The sequence below is a fragment of the Platalea leucorodia genome, assembly GCF_965183815.1.
Source record: "Platalea leucorodia genome assembly, chromosome: 4".
NCBI lineage: Eukaryota > Metazoa > Chordata > Aves > Pelecaniformes > Threskiornithidae > Platalea > Platalea leucorodia.
Window position 1 is genome coordinate 68,042,543 of NC_138826.1, and position 20,407 is coordinate 68,062,949.

Below are 20,407 nucleotides of genomic sequence, written 5' to 3' on the forward strand. Positions count from 1 at the left end.
TGCTACAGAAGAAGGATAGGAAGATGCAGCCAAATTCCTGCCTGTTAGTATCTGTGTCGTGCCCTTCGTGGCCTGGGGAAGTCCCCAAACTTCTCACTGGAGGCTCTCCTTTGCCTCCAGCTGAGGTTGATGTTTGCTTTGCTTGAGCTTGGCTCTGAGCTGGATTGCCCTCCTGCCCCGTGTCGGAGGACCATGTTTGCCTGAGGAGTGGATGTGTTTGAAAGCTGACCACGGCTTGGACATTGGGGCCCTCTTAAATAGAGACTTTTAAAAGAGCTGTGTGGAGGCTGCATCTAGATCTGCGGGCTTGTGGTGCCCAAGGTGGGGCTCACAGGTCAGCTCTTCCATTTTTGCAGGGAGGTTCTCTTGATGATAACGTGCTGAACGTGTGGGATGCTTCTTTGTCCCCTGTCTACGACAATCCTGGAGCTGTTTTAGTTTGATCTTGACATTTCCACAACCTGAAAAGAGAGAGACTCAAAACCACAACCTTGGAAGTTAAACACGTCTGGCCTTTGGAGGAGGTTGGTTTTAGATTTCCACTCCGGAGCTCAGCATGAGCTTGAATTGTCATTAAAATCACCCAGCTCCATCCATGCAGACGAGCCAGCACCGTTGCCGGTAGTAGGAGGTTATGAGCCAGTTTCATCCACTGCTTTTTCTGTGTAAAGAGCAATTTAGATCAGATTGTCCTTGGCCTAATTTTTTGAGAAAAAATACAATCTTCTAATTCCAAATAATTTCTCTTACAACTTTCTCCCCATAGTGTGGGCAAGGAGATGCTATTTGCTGTTCCCTTGGATGCTTTGCAGGCACGCGTTGCCAATGTGTGTGCGTTAGTCTCCGTGTGCGTTGAGCGCATGTGCTGAAGCGTTGTCTGGAGCTCCGCCTGGCACTACAGATGCTTCACACCAGGAAAACTTGGCTAAGGACTACAAGTATTCCTGCTAGTGTGTTGTCCAAGACAAAATCAGCTTGAAAAGTCGTGGGAGGGGTCCTTCATTGCCCTTCCTCAGTTGGGTTCTGCAGGTTTCTCTTCATCCTTTTCCTCAATAACAAGGTAGTCTATTTAAAATTTAGCCCATTAGTGAGGTGTTGGTCACACTGTGCAGCCAGGCTTGTTGAAAGATGCAGGAAACTACTTTGCAAAGATGTTTCCTCAGAATTTAAAATTCCTGCAGAGTTTCACAAAGTCTACAAATTGCAGCTGAAAAAAGCTGCGGGAGTGCACAGGCTCTTTTGGAAGGCTGAGCTGTTTGAATAGCAGCCATCAATCTGGTGTTGACAGTTATTGAGAACGAATAACAATTCAAAACAATAACCAGTTTTTAAAATTCGAAGAGGATTCAGGCTTGTGGGTATCTTGAGAAACCTGGCCTATGTAATTTAAAAGCCAGAGTACTCTTTCAGCAGTGACTGAGCCACTTAGAATCCCAAAACTCTTAGAAAGTAAAGTTTGGGTTTTTTTAAAATATATCTTTTCAGAAATAGCAGCATGTAGCCTCTGTCACAGATGCAGTAACTACTGAAAAAGAATTTTCACATCTCCAAGAAACAGAAAGCAGCAGGAAAGGCTGAAACACCTGACTGCTCTGTTGCAGCAAAATGTTCAGAAGCTGAAGCTTGAGATGGGTATCCTGTTTCTTTATTGCTGTGGTTTTTCTGGATTTAATTCCTCTAAAACAAATGTCGGGTGAGGTTCCTCAGAGAATGTCAACAGACTCGGCTCATGCGTCTGTTCTACAAAGTCCAAGCATGATGCTCAGCAAACATCAGCTTTCCCCCTAGGTCTGCACGTGATCTAGAAAATGACACTGGAAGATGAAGGCGCTAGAAAATTGCCCTTTTTGTCCCTTGCTTCACAATGGGCTGAAATGAATATTTAAGATGGGCTTGAGTGAAGATGTGTTTTGCTGTGTGAAGCCAGACTACCCTGTTCTGCAGGAAGGGCTTAGGCTAGAGGGGAGAGGTGAACCCTGTATGGCACACGGGTGGGCACTGGGTCATGCTTAGCTCCTAGGGGAAAGCCCTCCCCTGGGAGAGTGCTGTGTATGTTTCTCTGGCCTGGAGATGGATCAGGAAAGACCCCTCCATGCTGTGTGAAATTTTACTTCGTTGTTTAGACTGCTTTTCAACAGAAAATTGAGGTTTTACTATAATAACAGGTTTCATTAGAATATTTGTTCTCCACATAATATTTTACCTTTCTTGACAAAATTAACACCTGAAAATGGAATATTTTGGCTGACAACTGAAATACTTTAACTGAAGAAAAATGTGGGCTTTCCACAGAGGAGACAGGCACACCAAACGTGCACTAAAAATAACCCTGAAGACATTCTAGGATGCTAAAGTGCCTACTTATAGGTTTCATGGAGTGGCTAATGCCCTTCTGTGTGTCAGCTAGTGCCCAGCCTGCGCTCTGTGATTGATCTTTTGTCTGGGACTTTGAGTGATTTCTTAAGGCAGGTTTCACTGTTCTCAGGTAATTGCAGCGATCTGTAATGTTGCCTGTTGTCATTTGTAGTACTTCTGTGTCTAAACAGTTCAGAGTAACCAGGACGCGAGTTATCCACACATGTACGTCGTGCATTCTCCATGTGAGATGCGAACGCCAGGTACCGAGTGGCATGTTAATAACAGACTGTTAACTCTGTCTCGTGTTTTCATAACACAGATTCAGCTTCATACTAACACAGGTTTGACTTTTTTTTCCTACCCTCTGTCTGCCTTCTAAAATGTTTCCCTGCCAGAGGCAGGAGCTGTTTCTTCATTTACAATAAATAAATGCCATGGATGTGACACCTGCCCTTTTCTGGGCTGTCACCCAGGGATTAGGCTGTGCCCGGGGATCTGAGCTTTTTACATACAATGCACAGCTGTGGTATAAAGAGCCTTTTGAAAGGGAGGCTTGGCAGCTTTCCCAGAAGCTAACTGAAGGGTCCATTTGTGCCTTACCTGTGATTAATTCTTTTCCGTTTGTATTTGCAGTGGAAGGACTTGAGCCCGGCACTAACAAAACCCATTTTGTTACTCAGTTCACTGCCTCTAACTGTATCTCCAACCTCTGGGGCTTCCCTACCTTTGCAACTGTTGACTAATATTGATTACGTGTATGCTGCTTAATCATCTAGGAGTGACCCTCTAAAGTGGCATTTAATCAGTTTTGAGGCAGCTGGCAAAAGTGAATTATATGCGAGGACCATAATGGAAACACCTAGGCAAGGATGGAAAAAGTTCAGAGAGATGGCAAAGAAAGTCTCATAGAGCTTGAGTGCTCTGGCCTGGGGGTCTGCGAAAAGCCCTCTGCGTTGCTTCACTCTTTATTGTCTCTTTCTGGGAAGTGGGGAGCATAAACAGAGGAATAATTCAAGGGTATTCCAGCATGTCATGAAAGGAAGTTCATGGATGAGTCCTCAATGGGCTTGGGGTATCCTGAGACTCTGCCACTGCTGGAACTGCTGGTGGGGACCGCGTGTGAAATGGGTGACTAGAAGGAGCGCTTCTGGCACTCTGCATTTAGTAGAGAGCTGGGCCCCCCCACCATCCTCAGGACCAGGGAGAGAAAAGATACCTTTGCCAGCACCCCTGTTCCCTGAGCAGCATGGGTTCTCTGTGTGCTGGGGAGGTGTGTATTAACAGGCAGACACCGAGCCCAGAAGATTAACTTTTCTGCCTAACGTGGTGAGCTTTTGGTTTTGGGGCTTTGTGGTAGAGGAATTTGAGAGCCTGGCACGCTTAGGTTAAAATAGCATTAATGAGGCTGAGCTGATGAGGGTGACATCAATAGAAGGAAAAGCCAAAGTACTACTTGGGATTTCAGAGGCAAAGAAAAGCAGCCTTACTTGTTACCGCTGTAGAGGGCAGCCACGTGGAGGTGGTGGGATATGTATAGGCCAGTAAGGAGAACTGAGCAGTCCAGAGAGATGTGGTGTGGGAATGGGGGAGCCTACGAAGAAGAGGCAGCTGAAGCAAAGTGTGGTCAGAGAAGAGCAAAACCTTAGCCTAACTGCTGAATCCAATGTGAGTTTTCCCCTTGAGAGTTTGCAGCATAGCCACCAAGATGACATGTATCTTGCACAGCTACTGAAGAAAACCGGCTATGTATTTCCCAGCTGTGTCCAGTACCTTGTAGGATCACATCCCAGAATGGCTAGCCTGGGTTGAACTGGGTAAGCTGGAATGGAGCAAGCTCTCCCAGGGTATGTGCCAAAGTCTGGAGGAGCCTTTCCTGAGTCCTGCCACAGATCTTCATCAGATGGACATTTAGGAAAAAATACCTCTGCATTCCCCATCCAGGTCTTCACTTCTTTTCAGATCAATCGCATAGTCATCTCTGCTCCAGCAACTTGAAAACCTTCAGCTTTGCTTCAAAAGAATGTATGAATTCCCCTCACAGTTCAAGTGCACTCACCAGGAGCAGGGAATTCCTTTAGATCTCTGCTGAAGAATGCTTTTAAGTCAGGAGACTGCTTGTATCTACAAAGCAAAGTTGCTTTCTCACTGACCAACTCTCTGCTGGAAGCACCATCTCCCTCAGAAGATTCACTGTTGTTCCTTGTTCCCTCTTGCCTATCTGTAAACTACCCCATGGCTAGGTAAATATTTTTATTATATCCTATGCCAAGCTTTCTTCCCCCTCCCACAGCAGAAGATGCACATCATCTCCCTTTGACTGCGAATGATCACCCATGTCTGAAAGGAAGCTGGCCTCGCTCCAGATCTCAGTCTCACACATCCTGGCACAATGTTTTCCAACATCAAACCATAGCAAGAAAACAAACTTCAGTTTGCTCCTCCAGTGTTAATATCACCGCCCACAACTGCTGCAGCGAGTCTTACAGCTGTTCTTTCACAGTCAGCTGGTAGGGTGGTAGGATAAATAGAGAAGAATTATCCAGCTTGGTGCTTAAAAGGGATGGATGTGGTAACCAGGGCAGCTACTGAGCTTCCTGGCACAGGCACTTTGCGAAGGGGGAGACTGAATAGGCTGGACATGTCCTCCTCTCTGCCAGAGCAATACTGGTGCCCCAGGTTGTGGACTCTTGCAGTTGTTCCCAGTTACTTCACAGGCAGCCCAGTTCAGCCTGCTCCAAGAGCAGGATTTGGCTTAAAAAAAGCCAATTTTTTTCCCCAGCCATCCAGTTGCAGCCAAAAGCATCCCTTTTCTCTCTCCTCTTTGCTGCTTCTTTCTGCCTGGTTTATTGGGAAAGACAGCAGAGGCTCTGCGGGGCGCAGATCCAGGGCCACAGCCCTGCGAGCTTGGCTGTGTGCAGGGTGGCGTGGGAAGCGAGCTTGCTCTGCTGTAATAGCTCACCGCTCCCCTCCCTGTGTTTCGGGGAGAAAACTTGCTGCTGTTTGTTAGCGATGACTCTAAATGAGCGCATGCTTCAGCTTTCTAGCTGAGCAGATTTTTTGGTCTTCCAGTGGCATGCAATCTAAGTGTTTAATGTTATCAACAGAAGCCAAAGGTCTCCAGCCTCCTCTCTGCCAAATGAGAGCAGTGTCCTGTGTTGGAGCTCTGAAGCTCTGCAGTGCATCGAGCCACCGTCTGTTTGATGGCCCTGCTTTCTTTGATGCTGCTTTTTTGCTCTTTGTCCTGTCTCTTAGGGTTTTTAAGCATCTCTCATGTGAATGTATCACATCTTGAGCTAATTAGAGCTTAGTTTACACCAGGTTTTTCACAGGCTTGTGGGCAGTCAGTGGCAAGGTGGTTTTACAATGGGCTTGTATCTGCACACCACAGGGTTCGTGCCCCGTTGGTGACCCAGGGAGCTGGCAGCACCTCACCTGTGTAGGCAGACTCCCATGGAGTTTCTGTGTGCGTGACCTGTTCATCATGCTGGTTGGAGTTATGGGCAGGGATCCCCTTCTCGCACCTGTGTGCCTGCGGTTGGCCCGTTCTTCCCTGGTCTTGGTGCACCTGGGCGTCCCGGTACGCGGTGCCATGGCTTGGACCGGTGAGTGAGACCTCCAGCTCCTAATGAAGCACTGGGAGGTCGAGACCCAGACTTTCCATCGGTGCATTCCCATGGGCACCCCTGGAAGAAGGAGATGCGTTGTCTTTATTGACTTATATGTGTGTTTTTACAAAGCTATTGCCCAGGCACAGCTGTGGCTGGGACTGGTGAGTTCATGGATCCACTAAAACCACAGTGGCATAGACAGGAGCTGTGCACCCTGGCAGATTCGAGAGGGAGCTGCCAGTAGCTATGTGCTTTAGTGCAGTTCCTCTGCTTTTATTCAGTGCGGGTAAAGGTGAGTGTTGCTCTTCCAATTATACCTCTCTCCTCTCCAGAAGCTTCCCTCCGCTCTGAACTGCGGAATTATCCCCATCCTCCGTTGCATTTACTGACTTCTTAGCATCTACTGGATCCAACTGGGAGCTGCCCTGCTGGTAATCGGCATCCCCCCGGACGCGCTCCTCCCCGGCTGACTCAGTCGGCCGTGGCGCTTTGGCACAGCCCTTCCGAGCAGAGAAGCAATTGCTCTTTCTGCCCTGTCTGTCTAGAGCTCTCCCCCCCCAGCCCTCCCGGCGGCTGAGTCACTTCCTTCTTTAAATCTGGCCTTAAATCTTCCTTTTCTCTTTGCCCTGTGATTCACTCCGTTTGTGAAGCGCTTTGCAGAGCTTCTGCTGGAAGATGCTGAACAGAGAGATGCTCCCAGTGCAGGACGTCCTCCTTGTCTTGGAGCGACAGCGGCGAGCCCCTCTCTGAGGGCTGGTCCCTGCGCCGTGTTAAATGGTGTCTCTTAGTATCAGTATTTCTCTTATCTTAGTGTTTCTTTTAATGCTACATCTGACGTAGTAATAGGAGCCAACTCCTGCCTGTGGGCGAGCGCATGTAATTTCCTTTGACATCAGCGTGTGCCTGTGAGGGCACAGCTCTACCCTTTCCCACCCCATTTGATTAGATGCAGTAAGGGAGTCATTACAGGATCTCTGCTACTCCTCCTCGTCCCTTGTGGGATTTAAGGAGCACTGCTGTTAGAACTGGGCTGAAATGTGCTCAGAGAAAGCTTCAATTTCTGCTCTTTAAGCCTGGAGATATTTTTAGTATAACATCTACAATCCTCAAATTTTTATATTAAGATTGTTGGCCTTGGACCCCCTCATATTTAAGTGCCTCGCCTTTTCACAGTTTCCTGGTGTGGAAGGGAATCGCCAGCCAACAGGGTAGTTAAAAGACATCGTCATGAATTAGCCATGTGGCACCATTGAACTTGGCTAGACCTGCTCCGGTTACCAGCAAAGAGTGGGACAGAATTTGCCAAAGCTTTTAAATCCTGCTTTCAGCTGTGACTTAGGTAGTTAAGCACTAAATCCATTTCGCTATCCTTGCAGCTTAGGCGTACGAATACTCAAGTTGCTTAGGCGCTTAGGAAAGTGTCCTGTGGGTGCCTTGCCCCTGGAGTCTGGGCAGAGATGAGTAAGGCCAGGGGCCAGACCTGGTTCTGTGAAGGTCTGGTGGGTTCCTCAGGACAGCAGTGCCCAGGCCAGTGCCAGTGGTGTAAGGGCACGTTAATGAAACATTTGGGATTGAATGAGGAGATTCAGGGACAGGCTGTCATGCTTCTGTCACTCTGCAAGGGAGGGTCTGTTTGTGAGACTGCTGTGTGTAGGAAATGCACGCAGGCTGTGCACCCATATCTGTTTGGTAGCTCTGGGTTTCTAAAACATGACCAATGACCATTTTCTGAAGAGCAACAAAAAGTCATTTTCCAGTACAGTGAGTCTGCAAATTAAATGGAATCGCTATTGTAAAGGAGCTTTGTTTCTACAGAGGGGACAAGGGCTGTGGGGTTTGTTAGGAAGAGACCACTTCTGGTCCAAGGAGAGGACTTTTCATTTTAACTGATTCCTACAGGAGACATAGCAATCAAGTAAATGAGAATTGCAATTTCTAACAAATACGGATAATCCTAAGCTCTGATTTTTAATAAAGCTTCAGCAATCACATTCTTCAGCTTCAAAAGAGGCAACCCTTGAGAACAATGTAACATCTCCTTTGCATACTGATATTAACTTGCATACTAAGCTTACATTGCATATATTTGTTTTCTTTTGCTTAGAATGAAGTGATCAGCCAGCAGCTCTCTGTCATTTTCACTCATTGCTATGGACCCTACCCTATTCCAAAGCTCGTTGAAATTAAGCGCAAGCAGACCTCTCGCCTAGGTAAGCGTGACTTGAAGATACATGTTGGTTCTCCAAGGAGAGCTGTGGGAAGTCTGCGTTGCTGGCCGGGTGCTTGAGGGGGCACGAGTCAGAGAAAAACCTGAATTTGAAAGGCAGAACTAGAAAAAGGAAGGGCCCCAAACTTAGCCTGACCCGAAACTCCTGCTGAAATCAGCAGGGTCATCAGGTGCATTGGAGTGGTACTGTAAATCTGCAAAGATTTGTCTGTGTTGCTAATTAGGCTGGGATGCGAGCCTGGGGCCCAGAGCCAAACCTCTTTCCACATCTTAAACCGCCATGGCTGGCTGTGGGTGATGCTGCAGCAGCACAGCCCTCCCAGCCCTGCTGACAGAGCCCGGCTTGTTTTAATGTGACCGAGAGAAGACCAGAGTGGTTTTCCAGGACCTTCTTACCCTTGGCACGAAGACTTCCCCGCACAGGGAGAGGGGCGTAATAGGGTATAAATGAGCGTAGGGTCCTCCAGCATCCGTTCAGCTGCAGTTTGCTTTGGGTAGCAGAGCTGGGAGGTTGTGCCAGCTCTGCGTGGCGGGGACGGCTGGCTGTCATCTCAGCAAAGGTCCTCACACACTTCAAAGCTTTGAATTCCCTTCGTCTGAACTCCACGTGGCTGTCTGGGGGGCTTCTGTCTCAGGCTGTCCAAAATAGCTTTATGAGCTTTACTCATTAAAAACGATATCCTTTTATGCTATTCTCTTCTTTTGTCAAAACAGGAAAATATTCTGTACATTCATGACCTCTTCCAAACTAAAATTATTGGCTTTTTTTTTTTTTCTCCTTCTTTTTGTGATTCTAGATCCCCATTTTCTTAACAACAAAGAGATGTCAGATGTTACATTTCTGGTGGAAGGAAGACCATTTTATGCACATAGAGTGTTGCTATTTACTGCATCACCAAGGTAAAAATATAGAGATGTTTCTGGTTTTTAACAAAGTAGAATTTAATTTTGTGGTTTTGCTCCCCCACCCCCCCGTCGTTAAGATTCTTTGAGGGCTAATGGCCCAATCTTAGTTGTTCCTAGGCAGAACATGTCAACAGCTTGTTTCTGGTTGATCTGCAGGACGTTTAACAAGTACTCCCATCACTAGATTCCCACCCAGTAAATGATCCATGCTTCTGGCCATGCATCTGATTTCATTCCACTGAGGCACACTTGCATGGAGCTCATTGCTGCATCCAGCTCTTAATCATAGAGAAGTCTTAATATTTTGATTCTTAATAATCATTTATCCTGTGAGCGGCTAAATCTTGCCTCACATCAGTGTAGGCAGTCTCCAGGAAAAATAAGCTACTATCACACAGTTCCTGGAGAGCATTTGACATTTTTCAAATAAAATTAAATAACTATGAAACGTATCATACTGTATCCAAAGGCAGTATTTACAGTCTGTTCCCTGTGCTCAGAAGGCTGGACGCAGGTTACCCAGCTCAACCCAACCTTAAAATTGCTCACAAACGTTATTTGTACACAGCTTTACAATTGAAAGGTGTGCTTTTAAACAAATTTAGCTGGGCCTCCATAAGGGCTTATTTCAAGATGTGGCAAGGACAAGCCACTGAGTTTGGGTAGTTTGAGCAATGTGGGAATTGATGCTGGATATGCTGCCAACCCACAGCGCAGAGTAGAGAGATTTGCATAAAGCAACTGCAGTGTCTGACCCTGCCTTCGATTAAGAAATGGGTATTTTGGTTTAGAGCGTATTGGTAGAGGTACAAACACGTTCCAAACTCCAGCTTTAAACCTACTAAATTGTGTTCATAGTAGAGTTTGACACTAGTAAAAGCAAGTCTATGTTACCCATCTTTTAATTAACAAGATGCAGTTGTGATACGGAAAAGGTTACCATCCAGCAAATGCTGGTCTTGATAGATAAGCCAAGCTTTACACTACTGCTAGAAGGTCAGATGAATTATCAAAAAGATGAAGTACAAGGGCAGATGTTCCTGAGAGCGCATTTCCCATTTTTGCCTTCTGATCAAATGGGAGTATCTAGTTTTGAGAATTAGATTTCTGCGTATGTATATGTCTCACATAAATCTGCAATTTTTAACTTAAAATGTGTTTTTTTCCTGAAACTTGTATCTGAATTTCAGGTTTTGATAATCAGAGAATAGCAGCCTATCCAGTTTTCTGTCCTGCCTCTTCTTACACGATTGTATTGAGCCTGCATAGAAGCATTAAAAGTCTTAGTGTAGTTGTTTTATTGTTGTGTTCCAAAACATTTTTTTAAAGCAGCATAATGGACATAGGCCAAAATTTATCTCCTTCAAAAAAGAAGGTGTGCAGTTTTTAAATGTTGCAGATCTTCCTAAAAGATCATGTTGCTTCCAAGAAAAAAAAAAAAAAAAAAAAAAACCATAAAAAAAATTATTTTGGTTTTGTAATATGCATCATTATGGTGTCTGAATTTCCTATGTATGTTTTATTCTATTGTGATCTTAGATGTATTTTTCCAAAATTTCAAATTGAAATCTCCTAAAAGAGAGGCTTCTTCCTTTTGGTTTGAACTTTATTTTATGTCAGTGTCTAATTCTTGATGCTTTTCGGTGACAAATCCATTCATTTCAGCATACTGTTTTTGCAAGAGCTGATGCTGTCCTTTGACTTCGCCGTACTTTTTCACAGAGATAATTGGGCTGGTATTTCAATCTTGCTCCTTTTTATTTAGGTTTAAAGCACTGCTGTCTAGCAAGCCCTCATCTGATAGTGCTTGTATTGAGATCAACTATGTGAAGTACCCCATCTTTCAGGTAAAGTCAGTTCTCACATCGAATTTGAATGGAACATGTAATAGGAACATCGCACATGCCCTGTCCAAATTAGTACGTATGTATCTGGTAAACACATAGCTCAGGGTAGTGGTTTCATGAGCACAGGCTTCATCTCTGTTCATACACTAAGGTGCGGAGTACTATTGATTGCAAATGCCGTGCCCGACCAGATACAATACCGTGCATTTCACTTACACGGGGTATGCAGACAAAGCAGTGCGTGCCAAGGTAAAGCACTGGATTCTTTTTTTCTCTTGTTGGCTCTTTCTGTATTTAATGGACAGGCTCAGAAGAGACACGGTTCATTCCCTTCCTTAGCAGTATTGTTCAGTCAATTTTTTGCCATGAAAATACAGAGCTTGCTTTCTGTATCTGTAATGTGTACGTGTATATGCTTCCCTTTATTTGAGCCAGAGCTCAGACAGTTCCAGGTATTGACTGTTACCACTGCAGATAATTCCCAGCTGCCTACAATAACTCTAGGCTTGCTGGAAGCTCACTGCAGAGGGATCTTAGCTGGCTTGTATTGCAGTGCAAAGCCTCCCCCACTCTTTTCTCATCATCCATGCATGCCCACACACAGCTGGGTGAAGGTGGGGCTGCCATTGCCAGGGAAGGAATAAGGGAATAACCATTATATATGCTATATTTTCCTGAATCAATGATGTATTTAACATACTGGGAAATACACTGAAAATTCAGAATGAATTAATCAGCTTCCTGCAAACTGTTTGGAGCTCACCAGAAAGTCCAGACAATGTGGCTGGTGAGGGTTGAGGTGTTAGACTACCTGTGAGAAGCAAACATTGAACTGTGCAGAGAGAGAGAGAGTAACCAAATATATCTTGAAATCAGGAGGTTTGGGCCATTTTTATCTACAAATCCTTGGTGGTGGTGGAGAGCCTCAGGTATTGCCTGCCATCTTTACATCACCCCATGTTCCCTGATGTCTTGGATTGCTTTTTATAAACACTCCCTTTGTTTTATTACAGCTGGTTATGCAGTATCTTTATTATGGAGGTGCAGAGTCACTCCTGATTAAAAATAATGAAATTATGGAGGTAAGAGACATTTATCTTAATTGCAGTGGGAGCAATGCTAAGTGATGTCTGTACCGTTCACCCAAGGGCACGTGGCCATTGGGCAAGACATGAGCACTCCTGTAAGAGCCAGCAGTGCCTCACCCAGAGTGCCCAGGCTGTCCGCAGTCCTGCAAGAGACACTGTCTCCTTCTCTGCCGGTCGCCTGTTATGGTGGCTTTTGCCAGTATGAAGTTGACTGTCAGGGAAGAAAGTCTAGAAAAATTATGATCATCAAGCAAAAAAAAATCCGAAATAAAAATACTTAGTTAGATGCTTTGAGAGGCTCTTTCAAGGAAATGCAAAGCATGCGACTGTCACATTTTCTGAATAAAACCTTAAGGTGCTCCCTGAGATACAGAGACTTCTTTGCCCCTTTCTCACTGGATGCAAAACATCCAGTGCCATTGCGCCCAGATGCAAAAGCCAGACCAAGCCAACTGGAGCTGACTGAGCCTTCAGTGTAGCCACACATCCACAACCTGTATGGATGCTAAGTCATCCTCTTCCACATACTGTATGCTGTCATTTCCAGCTATGATCAGCCTAACAACTCCGGCTATACAGAACTTAGCGATATTTGAGCAAATTCTTGATAGTCATTCAGGGGTTTTTCCTCTTGACAGTCACCAAATTATGGCAGCAAAAGGAATACAGGCCAGTAAATACTAAAATCAGAGCTACTTAAACAGCTGATAAGCATCAGTGTACAGATTGTAGTCTGCCACCATGATGTTTCATTGTTGCCTACATTAGTTAGTCTGTCCCTATGACACTGTGTCTGGGGTGTCCGTGCAAGGCTTGACTTTTACCAAAGTACTGCTAACAAGAAACTGGGAGCGACTCTTTGGGGTACGAGTAGCCAGGGTGAATCAATTCTGATGGGTACAGGGACAGCTGAACCAACCCTGCTGGCAGCCAGGGGATGGTACTAGTCTGGACTGTAATTATCCCTCTTCAGTGCAGGCAGTGGATTTTTAACTAAGCGTACGCGCACTGACTTTCTGAGCTTTATAGGAGAAGGTTACTGATTCTCTATTTCACTCATAGTTTTGAAAGAAGCTCCTGAATTCCTAACCCGTTCTGAAGTAAGGAGTCTCAGACTAAGCAGTGCAATGGCTTTATAGAGATGCGTGTCTTATCACCTAGGCTGCTAAAAAGCTTGTGCTGCAGTTCAGCTGGCTGCTTGCTCTACTTCTGTGACATCTCAAAACTTCTGTGACTCAAGAATGTATGACTGATTGATTGATCTGTTGATAACAGATCTGGCCACGGTTCCTCACAGTTTAAAGTAATTACAAACCAGCACGTGACTGCTTGAGCCACAGAGGCAGCTGGAATAGGATTTGGCTTTATCTTTCAAAACTGCATTTAGCAACTTGCCTTATTACAAATATGATAACAAGAAGCACCAGAAATACTCCACAGAAATCTTTGCTGCAATTCATAATTGGGGCCAGCTGGTTGCTATCACATCAGCACTGCAGATTTCCAGCACTTGGTTTTATTTATGGGATTAAAGCAGAGCTTGAGCGGACTGCATAGAAGAAGTCAAAATAATGTCATGAAAGTTTCAGGGTTTTGCTCCCCAGTGCTCGTACCTAGCGGCATGAGAGCCCTTTTGGGATTCACAGGATAACTTTTTGTCATGCAGTCCTAGATGATAAGGGCCGTATAAATGCCTAAACACCTTAGCCCAAGAGACATGGCTGGGTTAGAGCAAGGTATCAAGCAGTGAAGAACCCCAACGTGCTTCCTAAGCCAGAGCAGAGAGCCAGAGATGATTACCTACCATGGAAATGCAGAAAATGAAATTCCTTTTCCCAGCTGTAAAAGGACAGAAAGGGTGCAATAGGGGAAATCTTAGCACTACTGAAATCAGTTGGAGAACTCAAAATTTAAGCTATTTTCACCCCACAGGCTTCAGGTCATGCCCACAGTGTACAGTGGCTTGCAGAGATCCCCAAGGCAGTGGCAGTCCGGGTAGCATAGCCATGGGGTGGACACAGCACCAAAGAGGGAGGTCAGCTTGAGTCCCGATGGCAGGAGACCTGTGGTAGTGCAACAATACAGACGCATGGCACTAACATGAGTGTTAACCAGGCAGTGCCTCGCACCGGAGCAAGGAGTATATGGAGATCTGACTCCATTTCCTTGAGCCTGCTGAGGTGACAGATTTGAGGTTTATTGCCTCTCTTGATTTTTAAGACTGCCCAGTGTGGTTGTCATCATCTGGTTTGAATTCCTCTATACTCTTGGTCCTGGCCCTTCTGCTGGCATCCCCATATCCAGCCCAGGTGCTCTGTTTCAGGCAGAGCCGGGGGAATGGTTGAAGCAGAACCCTTTTTTCCTGGAATGTAATTGCAGATCCCTCCTCGCAGAGTCATGTTTGCAAAGTGACCAAAGACTCTCCAAGCTGCCATGTCCTTTTTCTCTCTCACACGCCACCCCCCACCATCCCAAAGTCAGCACATCGACCTGAGCAGCCTGTGGTGGTCTCTCCATGTACAGCTTCCCACAGCGCGGTCTAAGGGGACTGCAAAGGGTTGAAGCAATCAAGCAGCCTTCTCATTCTGACTGTTTGTCAGTACTTACATGAAAACTGAAGCAGGGGCAGAGAAAAAAAATATAATGAAACAGTAAAGATGCAAGCTCCAATTCTGTATCACTCAGCGGTTTTGACTTTTTTTCCTTGCATTTTTTTTTTTAGCTTCTCTCTGCTGCTAAATTTTTCCAGCTTGAAGCTTTACAACGACACTGTGAGATCATTTGCGCAAAAAGCATTAATACAGAAAACTGCGTGGATATTTATAATCATGCCAAGGTAAAAATAACCACATATGCTTGCATGTTATCTGTCTGTCGTCATACTCGTAGGTCAGTTTTATAAGTAGTGAGAGTTTGTTATTTATTTAAGATTTGTTATTTACTGGGACTGAGTGGCTAATAGGTACCTAGTATAGTGACAGTCCTAAATAATGTAGAGCATCTGTGGCCACTGCTCACCCCCGTCTCTAAGTGCTTCAAACTCAATTTGAGCGTACCACCACGGGGCAGACCTATCCCTTATCATGGCAACCCAAACTGCTGAGTTATTCAACAGGAATCACCTAACTGAATGAGACCTCTCTTTCAGCTTCCAAGATGCATTTTCCCTTTACAATTTCCTGTTCCCTCCTGCCTGAAGCCCGCTGGGGTGATATACTCAATGCTGGTGACAGCTTGTCAATATATAAAAATGTCACGTTGTCAAAGTGCAACGTCTCCGAGCTGTGCAAGAATGGTAATGAGAATTTTATGTCTTGGAGAGGTGAGATTTGCAGCTTCTTATTGGAATCAAATTATTTACTTAGCTTGTGAGGGGGCCTAAGTCATTAGGCATAAAAGCACGGCATTTTTTGACCTAGAAAACCCATTTTCGCTCATTGATGGAGGTGGTTGCCACATTGATTAGTTTCAGTTTTTCTCCTTCTCTTGTGTGCTTAGTGGTTAGTCTTTCACTTGGAAGATGGAAATGATACACAAATAGTTGCAATGAAATATTTTTAAAGCATTCCTTAGGTGACTTTTTTCTATAACTTACATGGTCTGCACGAAAGATAAAACGGTGCAGCGTGACATGGAGGTTTGATTGAACAGAGTAATCCTGCAGATTGCTCCAGACCCCTGCAGATCTGACCTCCATTCCCATCACCAGGTATTTCCTACAGAGAGTAGTAATGTTAGGTCTTGATGTACAGATAACGTGCAATCAGTATTTGAAATAGCATGAAGTTCCACCTACAAAATGAATAAGAAATGAGGTATATCTGCAGGTCTATTTATTGTAATAGGGAAAAAAATCAGCAGTGCAGGAAACTTTTGAAAAACATTTGATTTATCTTCTAGCTCATGTGGGAACTTCTTGATTTGTATTACTGTTACTAAAAGCAAAACGAATAATTTTGTTTTAAAAATCACATGTTTTCTTCGAATTGTGAAACGTGGCTGTTATTTACATCCTGACTGAAGAATGTTCTTACACCGAGCTTTAGACCTGTCTTAGCAACTTGTACACTGGCGATGCTGGGACTGAACAAACGCAGTGGCTAAATCCAGCTCCTTGTTTGCCCGCAAGGGCCCAAGTTTGCAAGTTTTCTGTGCCTGCATCTCAGTGCCTGCGGAGTCAGTGGAAATGGTGTACTTGAGAGGCTTTTATGGCCAGAGTCATGTTTGCACTGGTGTGGGAAGTGCATTGCAGAGATAGCCAAGCGAGATGTGAATGTAATCTTGACTTCTGGAATTAGTTAAGCCACATTACACTAGAGCTCTGCATGGACTAATTTACCCTGCTTCCAGTAAATTACAAGGGCTAAGTTTCATACTGCTGTAGCTATAGAAGGTTTGCAGGACCTGAATTAGCACATTTAAATCTAGTTCAGATACCTCTCTCTTCCGCTGTCTGCAGAGCAGAGAAGATGCTCCATCTTTTTGCTCCCGGTTTGTGTGATGTGCAGGTGATTCATCTGAGCACAGATCATTCTGCCCAGAGTGCTCCAGTCACACAGCAGCTTCATTTGTTTGTTATGTGAATACGAGATAACGGGATGGGGCAGAAGAGGCCAGATGGTCCTGATAAGCCAAGGGAGCTCACAGGCAGTTTGAGCGCAGCTTGCCAGCCAGCCGTCTGCCTTTCCATGTTGCTCTCTGAAGTGTGGAAGAAGCTCGTGTTAGACTGCAGTGAGGATGGGAATAAGATGATGAGGCACTGAAGCCAGGAACCGCCACATCAGCCAGGAGCAGGTTTTGAGTAACTTGCTCCTGTCGTAGGTACCGTTTCTAGTCCTTGCTGTTTTGCAAGCTCAGCTGCACCTGCAGGAACTCGGGTGATGCTGTGACCTGCTTTTCCACATGGGGATGTGCAGCAGGTTGGCCCAGAGAGACATGGAGCACATGGAGTCTTTGTCATCATAATGGGGAGAAAGATATGATTTGGTGGAAGCATAGCACGAAGTGAGCACAGATTTGGAAAGCTGTATGTGGTGGGGGCCTAGGTTGTAGAACAGTGTTTAGCAGGGTGGTGAGCTGTGTAAAAGGAGCTGTAGGAACAGGAGATTGAGACCCTGTGTTAAAGAGGTGAAGTGCTGGTAGGAAGGTTAGACAGTGTGGATTTGGTCACATTTACAATTTAAAAGCTGAATCGAGAGTATTAAAATCATCTGTGGCATGGGCTTTCCATTCTTAAAATTGCAACATCTACAAAGGCAGTTAGTTGATTAGTATCACTTTAAGGGTTTCGGTTTTCAAAGCCTTTGTCACTGTTCTTTACTTCCAGAAAGAAATGAAGTAACTGGGAAAATTGGATTTATAATGGTGATTGATTAGTTACCACTAATCATGTGTTTTACATGAATGCCCCCGAACTCCCAACAAAATCATTTGGAGTTTCAAATACATGCCTAAAACAGTCAGCCCTTGCACAGATTGCAATCTGGGCCTCAGAACAAATCTGAAAAAGAAAAGAAAAGTACATTATTTCCTCAACGTCATAAATATATTGAAATAATGAATAGGGATGAATAGTGTTTCAGAGAAGAATACAAATTCACACATGGTCTCACATCCAGGTGCAAAATAATGCACTCATAATTTGATGAAAACTCGCATGGTTTGAAATCAGGTTAAATTCATTCATTTTCCTTGGGAAGACAGATCCTACCTAGTCCTAATCAGTTTTGGGTTTGTTTTTTTTTTTTCCCCTCTAATTTTATTTATTTATTTAGCAATTTCCATTCTTAGTTCCAAACGTGATGTTAAGGTGGTGGTGGGCGACACTGCTGTGTAGTTGTTCCAGTCCGGACCCAAAGCTATGCAATGACCCAGCAGTTCTGGCCCTTCAGGCTTCTCCTCGCAGCCAAAGGTTCCTGCTTTACTCAGAGCTCGGACCCAGCAGGAGTGTACCTGGGCAGGAGGATGGGCTGAGCACTGCTCTCTACACCTGCATGGCTTAGAATTACACCTATAGTGGAATATCATGGCTATACTCCTTGTATGACCACAGGATCTAGCCAGTGGGTGATGACCAGTACAGGTCACCCATCAGATGACCAGTATGGGTCATTTAAGGTTTGCTTATACATTTTTGCTCACACAGTTAAGGTTTTCTCGCACATTACAGTATCCCTGCCTATTACCCAGACGTGGTTCAGCGTAAGAGGATACTGACAGCTCCAAACCACATGCTCTGCAAACCTCCTTTTCTCCTCCAAAGATTCCTTGAAGCATGAAACTTTGCATGGCAGATCATGTGTCTGACCCTTGCTAAGGATGGCATTCATTAAACTTGGTCTGTCATAAGTTGTCCCAAACCTATAGTTTTAGGGTGTAACTTCTAGAATGAAATCATGGGTCTAGTGAACTCTGTGTGGTAAAACTCCCACTCATTTCCAAGGGAGCAAAGCTTCATCCCTGAAGTTTGTTTCCTTAACAGCCATTGCCTTATAACATGGAATTGTGATCAGCATCATCAGTATAAAATACTGTTTGATTAACTCCTTCCTCTCCCACGCATATATCTTGAAGTGCTACTGTGCCTGTCTCAAAGGCTTAGTTTGTGAATTTGTTTGTGTGCAGCTCTTAAGCACTGTATTTGTTGAGCGGGTTTTATCAGAATGGTTATCTCTCTCTAATTTCACTTCTTGTAGTTTCTCGGAGTCACAGAACTATCTTCCTATTGTGAAGGCTACTTTCTAAAAAATATGATGGTCCTCATTGAAAACGAAGCTTTCAAACAGCTGTTGTATGACAAGAACGGAGAAACGTCTGGTCAAAATGTACTACAGGACTTACAGAGGACGTTGGCCACAAGGATTCAGTCAATTCATTTGTCTTCTTCAAAGGGCTCCATTGTATAAAGCTGAGGAAGACGGTAACCCTCTAATAAAGACCGTGCAAGTTAAGTCTGCTGTTGCAGTTGCTTAAACCCGTTGCAGTTGCTTAAACAACTACAAAAACAAAATATTAAAAGATTCTACTTCACATCCAAATAGTTCTGTGTTGGCCAAAGGTCCTGCACTGGGGCTGCAGCCCCGTTTGGATGAGGGAATACAGAAAACAAAGCTCCTCCATGTTTTTGAGCAAACGGGATACAAGAGCATCCAGTGAATCGCTGTTGTACTCAAATTCTGAACGCACGTGCGTGGTCGTGGAGCTCGATGCCAACAAAAGCCAGCACTCGCATCAGTGAACAGCAGAAGCCCCTGCCTGAGCGGTGGTGCCGGGGAATACCCCGATTAATCATTTAAGGCGGTTTTGTTCCAGTGTTACACATTTAAGAACTATATCTATCCCGGAGTCCATTATCTAGTACATTTAAGAAATGTAAGGACTGTTACTGCTGTTGAGCAAAGATCAACTGTATTAGAGAGTGGGTAAGACTGTTACAGCAGAGGAAATATACTGGCAGATTTTTAGGGGTGGGAACTTTTTAAATTGTTCATTACAAAAAAATGGGGTGGCCTTGTAGTTTAAAAACTATTTCTTAAGCTTAAAATTTCATTTTCAACAGAGCTGTGTTTGAGAATCTATGTAACATGTTTTGTTTTTTTTTTTAAATGGTAAAAATGTACATTGTGTAAACATACATATGATCAAGTTCTGCTTGTATTCTTTCCTAGGGTGGTATAATCTTGCCTAACAGGCTATGGTTACACCAAAGAGGTACATTACCCAGACTATCTCTAATACAGTAGTTGGGGGGCGGGGGGGCAGGAGAACTGCATGCTACTCGTGATTTGGGGTTAAAAACAATGACAAACTCAACATGCATTTGCATGGTAACTGTACCTGTGAAATGTTACGTTCGTGCTTCATTTCGCCAAGACAAATGCAATGTTACTTCTTGTCAAACTTCATTTGTGAAATTAGCATATTTTTTTTTAATTTGGTGCGATTGATTGTGATGATACCCCTGGAGACCCTTCTTGAGATGCTGATTTCTGTTTGTTACAGTGAAGGGATAATAACCGGTCTTTACTTAAGTAATGTGTCGATAATTTGCTACTGGCCAGAGATTGTGTCTGAGTTAGACTTTTTTAAATTATAATTAAATATGTACTATAGAATGATTTCTCACTGTATCCTGAGAATGTATAGGTTATCTGCAACGCAGGGTTTGGGTAGGGTGGGATGGGGGGTGTGATTTAACGTCAAAGCTTCATTTATTTTGCAGCATATTGTTAGCAAGACAAATCTGCTACATGCAACAACATACCTGATGTTCTGTCTCTGAAAACCACAGCAAGAAGTAGGCAAAGACGTTGCCTTCTCCATGGCAAAGTGACATTAATATATTTATTTTCTAGCATGCCGTTCAGAAACTGT

The 20,407-nt window shown here is 44.4% G+C and overlaps 1 protein-coding gene across 1 annotated transcript in view; it reads left to right on the forward strand.

The window, feature by feature from the left end:
• The window catches only part of ABTB3 (ankyrin repeat and BTB domain containing 3), a 177,945-nt gene extending 157,891 nt beyond the window's left edge, over positions 1-20,054 (forward strand). The window contains exons 12-17 of the mRNA XM_082311354.1: positions 8,071-8,176; positions 8,991-9,093; positions 10,865-10,946; positions 11,960-12,028; positions 14,757-14,870; positions 18,730-20,054. Coding sequence (XP_082167480.1) covers positions 8,071-8,176; positions 8,991-9,093; positions 10,865-10,946; positions 11,960-12,028; positions 14,757-14,870; positions 18,730-18,939 — 684 coding nt within the window. The 3' untranslated portion in view covers positions 18,940-20,054. The remainder of the gene's footprint in view (positions 1-8,070; positions 8,177-8,990; positions 9,094-10,864; positions 10,947-11,959; positions 12,029-14,756; positions 14,871-18,729) is intronic.
• Positions 20,055-20,407: the final 353 nt, after the last annotated feature.